Source organism: Acanthisitta chloris, unplaced genomic scaffold (genome assembly GCF_000695815.1).
Source record: "Acanthisitta chloris isolate BGI_N310 unplaced genomic scaffold, ASM69581v1 scaffold43489, whole genome shotgun sequence".
NCBI lineage: Eukaryota > Metazoa > Chordata > Aves > Passeriformes > Acanthisittidae > Acanthisitta > Acanthisitta chloris.
The window spans coordinates 12,418-22,347 of record NW_008693889.1 but is presented as its reverse complement, the minus strand read 5'-3'; the positions used below and the strand labels follow the sequence as shown (position 1 = coordinate 22,347).

At 43.3% G+C, this 9,930-nt stretch overlaps 1 protein-coding gene across 1 annotated transcript; it reads left to right on the top strand.

The window, feature by feature from the left end:
- Window positions 1–415: 415 nt before the first annotated feature.
- LGALSL (lectin, galactoside-binding-like) lies at window positions 416–4,851 on the top strand (the record flags this gene model as incomplete). Its single annotated transcript, XM_009083202.1, has 2 exons — window positions 416–593; window positions 3,274–4,851. Coding segments are annotated over 2 exons (322 nt in total), but the record flags the coding sequence as incomplete, so codon positions are not given.
- Window positions 4,852–9,930: the final 5,079 nt, after the last annotated feature.

Sequence of the window (9,930 nt, the reverse complement as noted above, 5' to 3'; positions counted from 1 at the left end):
GCCACCCGCACGTACACACACACAGACACCGATCCCTCCTTTCTGGAAGGGATTATTTTTATCATTTTAAATATAGCATGCTGATTTCTCCTTTGACCCATAGAGGGGGCTTTTCTTCAAGGGATCTTGTTTCCCAGCATTTTGCTTGGGAGTAAAGGAGCATATAGAGCATATATATGTATCTACATAAGCATATATGTATACATATATGCACAATGCACATGCACACACATATATATGCCACAACTGTGCTCTTGTCCCTGCTGAGCTTTCAGAGCTCTCTCTGAACAAGCTGAGCTGTCACCCTCCCTGTGCTGGTACACCATCAATGGCTTTGAGAAATGAGACTGGAGGCATTTGGGGCTTATTTGCTTTTCTTTCTGGCTGAATGAGAGCTGTGCTGTTTGTGTTGCAGCTTTGGCATCAGTCTGACTTGCGGGGAGTCAGAAGATCCTCCCGCGGATGTAGCCATTGAACTGAAAGCTGTGTTTACAGACAGACAGTTTGTCAGAAACTCTTGTGTAGCTGGAGAATGGGGGGAAGAGCAGTCGTCTATTCCTTACTTTCCATTTATACCGGACCAGCCTTTTAGGGTGAGTACCAGGATGACAGCGGTTTATACTGTACCTGATAAAGTGCAATTTGATCTGAGTTGCAGCAGAACCTGACTTGCCTTTCATGCAATCACAGTGTAGCCTGCACTTCTCTGGTTGAGACACCAGTTGCTGGTTTGTTTGTATCCATCAAAAGTTGTGTGGAGATCCCACTGCTACGTGCAGCTGCAGGCAGTTCAGATGGGGTTATGAACACCTCACTTGGGTGCTATGACAAGTCGGAGGTTATAATACTGTGTGATGAAGCACAACTTCCTGAGCTTAGTTTTATAGCTATAAATTAAAAAATACCTCTATGTTATTAGTGCATTACAAGTTATTACTGGTGAATGTAAATACTCGGTGTGACTGCTGTATGTTTTGATGGGTTTTTTAATGGACGGTGTTTGCAGTTGAGTGCAGCTAATGAGGATCTTGTTCATCCTTTGTCTCCAGGGATGTTATGCTGAGGTTGACCGTAGCCCTTCGTGTTAGCAGATTAAACAGCTAAGCAGTAGCGGTATTCTTTTCTGAACCCTGGGATTAAACCTCCCATTAAACTGAAGTCTGCAGTCACTTGAAAATGGTGTACATGGAAATGCTGAGGTGCTGTGGATGGACTGGGTTGACCTAGAAGCAGATTCCCATCTGTAGTGTTTATGGTTACGTGAAGATGTCTTTGCAAATCAGGGCTAACAAAGTATGCGGCTGCAGAGGGCTGGTTCTCCCTCAGCAGCTTCGCTACACTGAGGGAAAAACTGCATGCCTTTTCCATGCAGCTGACCCAGAAAAACCTTCCTCCTTCTCCCCACCCCTCTTATAAAACCTCACTGGCCCCCCTGCTAAATGCCAGTGCTCTGACCAGCTGCCAAACTCCTAATCCTTCTTGCCCCCAAGATAATCTCCCCCAACCCCAAAAGCTCACCATCTTCCCAGATGCTTGGGCTTTAAGAGGGTGTTTATGACTGGTTTTACTGCAAATTGGTTGCGCTCTACTTGCTTCTACAAACTCTCCCATCAGAACTGGCAACACCCTTTGGTGGTGTGGGAAATGCACTTGAAAAGGCTCAGAGGCTGGGTCCTGCTCCAGCTGAGAGGGTTCCACTGCCTGCTGCAGTGGGTGGTGACTGGGCCCTCAGAGGAGCCAGACAAATTACCCAGAGCATGTTTTGTGGGTGTCCCACTAATGACAGTTGACATTAGAGGACAGCAATATCGCATGTTTAGCATGAGCTACTGTAGAAAGGGAGTTGTTCTTTTTCCTTGTTTTTTTCCCAAATGCCCAAATGGAATTTAGGCTCCTGATTGACTTTGTACCTTTGATGGTCTCCCTCTCAGTCAGTAAATTAGACTATTAAGTGTTCTTGCCAGTTACTTGTGACCCAGTCCAGTTGTCATTCTGGCATGGCCCCAGGTGATCTGGAAATGCAGACCGTGAGCAGTGTTGAGGCAAACCATATCTTTTACATAACAAGGCCTCAGGCTGGCTGCCCCTGCCGCAGTGACACAGGAGCTACGTGGCAGCAGGGGTGCTTCCTTGGTGTGTGGAGCACTACCAGGTGCCCGGGAGTTTAAGCTCTCCCAGACTGTCTGCTGCCACTACTCCCAATGCAATGTGCTCTATGTCAATTGGGTTTTGGCTCAGTCAGTTTGTCACTGGCCCAGTTCCCATTTTTATATTCTATAATAGCAGCAGAGTCAAGTGCCTGAGAACAGCACTTCACTCCGGACTACCAGCCTCTTGAAATGTCCCAGGATTTACGTGTGGCTTCCCTGCAGATTTTCTTCTTAGCCTGTCCAGACCTAGATGTCTCCAAGGGCCTGTACAAGACACACATTCTGTGTCCTCATGTCTCTGCTTCCTATTGGGGCAGCTGCAGCAAAGCTTAACAACAGGGCACCCCTAACTTCAGCAATCTCCCAACCTATCCAAGCTTGTTCATCTCCAGGCTTTGTTGCCTTTCCAGACAATTTCTGCACGTCCCTCAGGAGGAGGGGTGAGCCTTGTCCCTCCTTGATCCTGTTTGTGCCTTGTGCAAACTGTCTAGCTGAATTCTAGCAATCCTGCACCATCTTTTCTTCACTGCAGCCCCAGGATGGAGTCTGGTCTGACAGGGAGTCCTGGGCTGTCTGCAGCCACAGGAGTGGAGACTTTTAATTTTGCAGCAGCTCTGTATGTATGGGAGGGGAGGGCAAACCTATCTCCCTGCTTCATGTTCACTCCGTTCCAGTAAGTTAACAGTAGTGTGGAAAGCATTGCAGAGGGAACTGCCCCCTTATTCTGCAGCCAAAACAAACAAACGAAAAAAGATTCTGTTTCAAAGAATGCAAGATTTGGGTTGGAGGTGCAATTTCTTCCTGCTGTAATTTGCAATTTGAGTCTGTTTCTGGCATTATTCCAAGAGATGAAACCTCCCAGTAGCCAGTGGGACTGGGTTCCAGCATGCTCACTGCTACACCAGTGTGAGATAGGATTAATGTCCCTGTGCAGTAAGAGCAGATCTGTCATAGTGTAACTGGTGTCAAGGGGGCAAACTGGTTTCAGCCTTGGCTGTTCTGTGGCACGTAAGTAGCACAATGTGTAACTGCACCAATACTATTTAGAGTCCTCTTTGTCTGCTGTGAAATAACTTTCCAGTTACACTGTGAACAGTGTGCTTCAACATTTTATCTTTTACAGGTTGAGATACTTTGCGAGCATCCCCGTTTTAGAATATTTGTGGATGGACATCAGCTCTTTGATTTTTACCACCGTATTGAAACACTGTCAGCAATTGACACAATAAAGATAAATGGAGATCTTCAGCTTACAAAACTTGGCTGAGCCTGTTAGGACTGCAGATTCCAAACGGGCTCAGGTGCCATCGTCTGTTTGGAGCAGTGACAGCCGGCTCTGGACACAGCCATGGTAGGAAGGCTGCCCTGTTCCTTTTCCGCATGCAGTTCTTCACTCCTGTGCCGATGAACGGGGCTGGTTTTTATCCTAATGAAGAGCACTGTTGGTTAATAGACATTGAGCCGTTTTTCTTGGATCAAAATAGCCCACCTGTGCTGGATAATCAAATTGGAATGGATTCAGAAAGACTTGCAGTCTTGTTTCAAATCTCACAGAAAGGCAATTTCTGAAACACAGCGCCTCAAACTGGTTACTGAACAGTAGTGACAACAAAACCAAGTTTTTCTTTTGCAAATATTGTTTCTGCACTGAAGTGGAGTAGTGTAGCACAACATAGGGCCACGTGCTGACGTCCTTACCTGGGGCCTGAGCCTGGTTCCATGGAAATCAATGGCAAAACTCCCACTCACTTTAACGGGGTACAATGAAACTGTCTAGTCCTTAGTCAAGCACAATTCCCACTGATTTCTATGGCATTTTTGCACACACCTTGGGGCCTCCTCTTCTGCTGGTGAAAATCAGCATTGCTTCCATAGCTTGTAATGGAATTTTGCAAATTGCTCCCAGCCACTGGTTTGGCCCAAGGACTGTGCAAAAACTGACTGAGGGTGTGCGGACACAGCCTGTGTATTTTAGTCAGGGTATTTGCATAGAATGTAGGTCGTTATGAGTTTTTGCACAACGTATTGTTAATACAATTTTTAAAGCTTATCTGTAGTTTATTTATTTATACTCATTGTATGTATTATTAGTAAAACCGAACAATCTTCCTGACAGTTAAGAACAGCAGAGTGTAAACATTTTGAATGTACACAACGTCTTAGCTTCTTTGGGTAACCTTTACATATCGTTCTCGAAAAACTGTGTTTCCTATCAAGCATTTAGTTACATTTTAATGGAGCCCTCTAGGCCCTGGGAAAACATGGGCATGGTAGTTGGTGGGGGTGGGGGGAACTGCATATTCACTAGAATCTGTTTTTCAGGGCTTACTAACTTTGCTGCACAGGATAGGTTTGAGTTGAAGTCAATCCATTTAAAACACCTAAACAGCAAATTTGTAGGTTTAACCGTGCTTTTATTACCTGAGAAAAGGTTAAATTTAACAATCTCTTAGTTCAGAAAGAGAGCCAGCCTCTTTCCAAGGGAGTTGGGAGATTCTTTGCACTTGTTTGAGAACGTATTCGGTCTTTGATATGACAATTAAAACTTGTCTAGACAGCCAAGTTATTAATGCTTGAAAATCAGCTACTGCACATGAATAATAACTTTTCAAGTAGCTTTTTAAGTACTAGGTATAGCTGTATAAACACAGTCATTGCGCTACACTGTAAATGAACACAGCCACTTTTCTGGACTTCTCTAGGACTAAATACACTTTTTTTCCTTGACTGCTCACAATGGACTGTACTGGGTCTTTCTGAGTAGTTACAATCATGATATAAACATACATTTAGGCAATTTTGAAAACACATAGAGACTAAAACAGAGACTATAAAAACACCCTTTGTCGCATAGTATTTTTTAAAAAAAGCGAGAGAGAAGAGTCTCACAAACAAAACTATGTTAAACCTGCAATAAAACTGTGGTTTAAAGCAACCAGAACTGGAATATCCAAAGTTAAGGGTAGAATGCCAAAGCAAAGCCTCATTTTGTGCTAATTTGGCCTGCAGTTAAGAAGCCTTAGACTGCAAGCTGAAATTCCAACTGTGGCTCTAGTCCAAAGCCTGTTGAGGTCAATCAGAGTCCTCAGAGCATAGAAGCCTGATTCTTATTTCATGCAAGTGCAAATCTCTTTGTAAAGCTGGGGGGTTGCTGCTGCTGCTGCAGATGAATTAAGGATCAGGCTGCCACCTAGAAAGAACAGAAGTTAAAAATTGAATTTTTAGCCTTAACATCTGACATTCTCTGACTTTTCTTCCTACTTCCAAATTGAGAGAGAACCTGTTGATTTCCAGATGATCTTTTTTTATCTGGTGAGTGGCTTTTAAGCTGTACATCAGATTCTATTTGTACTCCAGATTGAATTGAAATGTTCCTGTCTTGCTCTGTTTTTACTCTTTTACATGATACATGATGACTGTGTCATTTTCCATTGTATAAAGAATGCTGACAGTGTTTCGGTACAAAATATATTCTTAAAAATGGTGATAATAAAAATCCAAGGGAAAGGTGCTTCTACATGAGGTGTTTTGGATTTTTCTCCAGCTTGGAAATGCTCTATGGTTCCAAAGCTGATGCAGATCAGTTCTATTTGGAGAGGTATCTAGCACCCTCTGTGCTTTCTTCAACTAGATATCTAAAGCCAGGTTTGCTGATGCAGGGCCAGTGCCTGGGGCTGATGTGCTGTGCCAGTGGGCCAGAAGTAGGAGGCTGGAGAGAGTAAGTAGCACCATGACCCTACAGTAGCACAAACCCAAAAGGAATCTCCCTGACAGCACACCAGTAGAGATTTCCCCTCCATGCCTTTACCGTATCCCAGAAAAAGCAATTTGGCTGCCTTGAATTTTCACCGCCCTCACACTTTTGCACTCCTGCATGGGCTCGACACAGCACAGTGCCTACACCAGGGATGCTGAGATGAACTCAGCACACCACAATGTCAGCAGCATCTCTGGTAGGAGTAAGGATTGCCTTGCTTCTGTTTTTGCCCTCTGTGCTGGGCACTCCCATTTGTTCCTACTCCAGGAGTTTTCTGCTGGGAAAAACGCTTTTTTGACCTTGATTCTGGTTTTGCCTTCACATAACTCCACCAACCACAGCACCCACCACCTGATCCTGCCCTGCTGTGGTTTCTGAGACAGGCTTCGAGGCAAGAAGGGTTTTGAACCCACTTGTGATGGGTTGTGGTTTGGCTGAGAGCTCGGGAAAGGGCAGAAAGTCACAGTTAAGGCTTCCACATCTATCTATCACCTGTTTGGAAGCCTTTTATTTTTCTTTTGCTCTAGGGCAGTACCAGGCTATGATAGGTGAAAGAAGGATGATGTGTATGTAACCAAGGGCTGTTCCACCACGCACGCTTGGCTGATCACGTTAAGAAGCAGAACATGTTGCATGTGCAGTGTAAGTCAGAGAAAAGTGAAGTCTTGTTTATTTCTGTTCAGTTGGACCTTGATCCAAATCCAAATGTTTAAGATGGGAGACTGCACTGTAAAATTTGTATCTGGGGTTTTTTTTGTCTCCACAATTTAGGGATTATTCAGATCTTCATTTTGAGTATAAATCCTACTGGATGTGAAATAAAGACTGTTGCCAAATCAGGTCAGGTTTACAAAATGTTTTTCAGTAGGGACAAGTAGCCTGTGAGCTTCTTGGAAGCTGCAATTCTTCAGGGCTCCAGGAGTGTGTCAGCCAACTTTTAAAACCTTGTGCTAAAATTTGTTAGCTGAATATTTCTGTGGTTTCCTCTGAATGAGGAAGTTGATTCTGAAATAAAAAAAAAAAGTCTTGAATGGGTAAAACCCATGGGCGTTGGAATCACTCAACTTAGCATAGCTTTATTTTTTCCAAAGAGAAAAAAAGAAAAAACAACAACAAAAACCCAAACCAAAAAACCCCACCAAAAACCAGAAAGCCCACAACCAAATAATTCAGTTATGTTTGGCATTGGCTGTGATAAAGCTGATTTTATTAAAAAAACCCAACAAACTAGGCTATTGCCTACTCAGAAAGAGCCTTGAAATATTTCAGTGTCATGTGAGTTAGTCTGTGTCTAAACATATTTCACATAAACACTTTTCCACAGGCAAGTTGTGAAAAAGGTTACAAAATACCTTCTTTTTGTGTCACAATTAGAACTGTTTGCCCCACCTTGAAAGAACATTTTGTACTAAATACTCATATGTTATGTATGTGAAATTGCACTAACATATTATCTTCTCCCTCTCTTCCTTGACTAGTTTTGAGCAGAAATAGGCGTAATATTGCTAAACCGGTTGATATCTGCTTGAGGCATAGCATCTTTCTCAAGGAGTGTTTTGAGTAAACAGCCTGAAAACTAAAGGGAGAGCCTGATTCACCATTCTCCTGTGCCAGCTTTCCACCCCTGTCACTCTCCTGCTGTGTGAGCCTGAGACTGAAGCCCAGAGATTTTCATATAGGGAGCAGCACTGAGATTTTTATATTGGGGATTTAAAACTCTTCACTGTGGAGGAAAGAATACCAGAGTAGTCACAATATGCTTCAGCTTGGTTGTAGGGTTGGGATAGCATGATGTGCTGTAGTCCTAACAGAGCAGGAGTTCAGAGGACATTAGTGGGCATTTCAGAGCCAGCCAAGAGCACAGGCTGTGGAGATGCAGGGCAGCTTCCCAGGGAGGGGCTTTTGCCACATTTTCAGCTGCCACCTTCTGCAACCCCCTACCAGGACACGTGGCAGAAAACCAGCATTGCTTACAAGTTTGGAAGGCATGAATGGGTTCATGTTCCTACTCACCTGCTTTAAAAGAGGCTCCCAAATAAATAATAGGTAAATTTAGGAGTAGCCATATCACTAAGGTACTTTTTTCCCCCCACAGATGTTCAAGTAGCAGATCTGATGTGGGGCTCATTTTGCCTCCCATCCACCAGAAGTGCTTCTCACAAAAAAACTCCTGCACTGTTTTCTGCATTGAGTGAGTCTTGAGAGACCTTTCCATGCAGAAAACTGCAGAACCACAATTCTGCTGAGCCAGTTAGCAACCTCCCAACACCCCTGGAATTGACATTACAAGAAACAAGAGTCAGGCTGAGGGCAGCCACAAATGCTCATTGTGAAATGCACAGAAATTAGGAAGAAAAGCTACATCAGTCTAGAAATATTGACCTGGTGAGGGTTTTCTGTAATCCTGGCTATTGTTCTGATTTTCTCACATGGATCAGAATGCATACAGGTGAAAGTCGCTGTGCAATGTATGGTGTGTGGAGTTAGAACCAAGGCCAACCCAAACACAGAGTAAAAATAAGCCGTGGACACTTTACCTGGCTTTGATACACCCTGGCAGCTCCTCCCAGCAATCACTACAACAAGGAGACTCAGCAGCATGTGCAAGATCAAAATAATAAACTCCTACTCTGCCACAGGCCCTCCCTAGCTCCTGTTGCTAGGCCTCTACATCTGTCTGTCAACAAATAACAATGTCCTGCTGCTTTTAAAATCCATGTCAAAAATCCCTTTGACTTTCATGGAAATAGGTCCATAAGAAAAGGGTTATTTCTAGCTCTCACTCTCCAGTTATTTTCATCTGGGCCATACTCTAAAACTGAGTTTATTTTTAAGTGTGAATAGAGGACTATTTCTGACTGCATTATACACTGGATAGAGTCAATAAGAAGCACAGCCTCCCTCTGCTGCAGGAACACCAGTTTCACAGTTCACCAATCAAATGTCTTATATTCATTACCTTCTGATTTTTAAAAATGAGAGTGTGCACAAAACGACCAGGCAATAACAGTAATATGTGTCATTCACCACAAATCTATTTTTATGTGTTGTGCTGATTTCATAATGAACTTTTAATAACAATAAAATGTGAAGTCTTCAGTAGGTTGTTCTGTCTTTTTTCTGAATGATTAGTTCTCATTACACACTCTCTTGACTCCTTTGGCTTCTGGCTTTTTTATCTTCTGACTGTTTTTCAGGTGTAGCTCCTTCCCTCATAAAACTGTAGCATGAAACTTTAGAATGAGATGTGCAGCTTTGGTAGCAGCTTGTGTAAAACTGCTTTACAGTTTAAAGGCACTATACAGAGCAATTACATAACTTCATTAGAGGAAAGAACAGCTTGCTGACTCCTGCAATACTCCCACTGACATCACTGGGCAGTGTAAGCCTCAGGAGTTAACAGGCACGACTCAGACTTCACGATCAGGCCCCGAGACACAGGTCACCAATCACTTTTGCATAGAATAAAACATCAGTGTAACTCACACACCTTTCAGCTCACTCTGGTGGAAATGGATTCATAGGTGAGTGTTACATTGTGTTTAAAACCACCAGATCGGCTCCAGAGGCACATTATTATGAGATACAGTCTTTCATTTGTTAGCATCATCTTACCTGAAGTTCACATTGGCCTGATTCATTGGATCTGGTGCTGGAAGACATGGTTTAGGGGTTATAGTGGAGTGGCAGGTTAATGGTTGGACTTGATGATCTTTGAGGTCTCAAATCTTGATGATTCTATGATTCTGTGATGAAGTTCAAGAGGAACCTTTAAGGTCTCAGCTTCTTTCAGTCAAAGTTATGTGAAAAAATCTGCATGACCTAAGTGGGAAACGATTATGCCCTGCGTCCACTTGTGACTGTAAAAAACAAGTGAGGTTTCTGAGAGAAACCTCAAAATCCAAAGAGCACTAAGGCAGCTGATGAACAGGATTTGAATACAGATAGTTCTGAGGGATTTTTCCACCCAATAAAACAACCATGAATCGGATGCTCTCCATGAAGTTCATCCTTCCTAGCTCT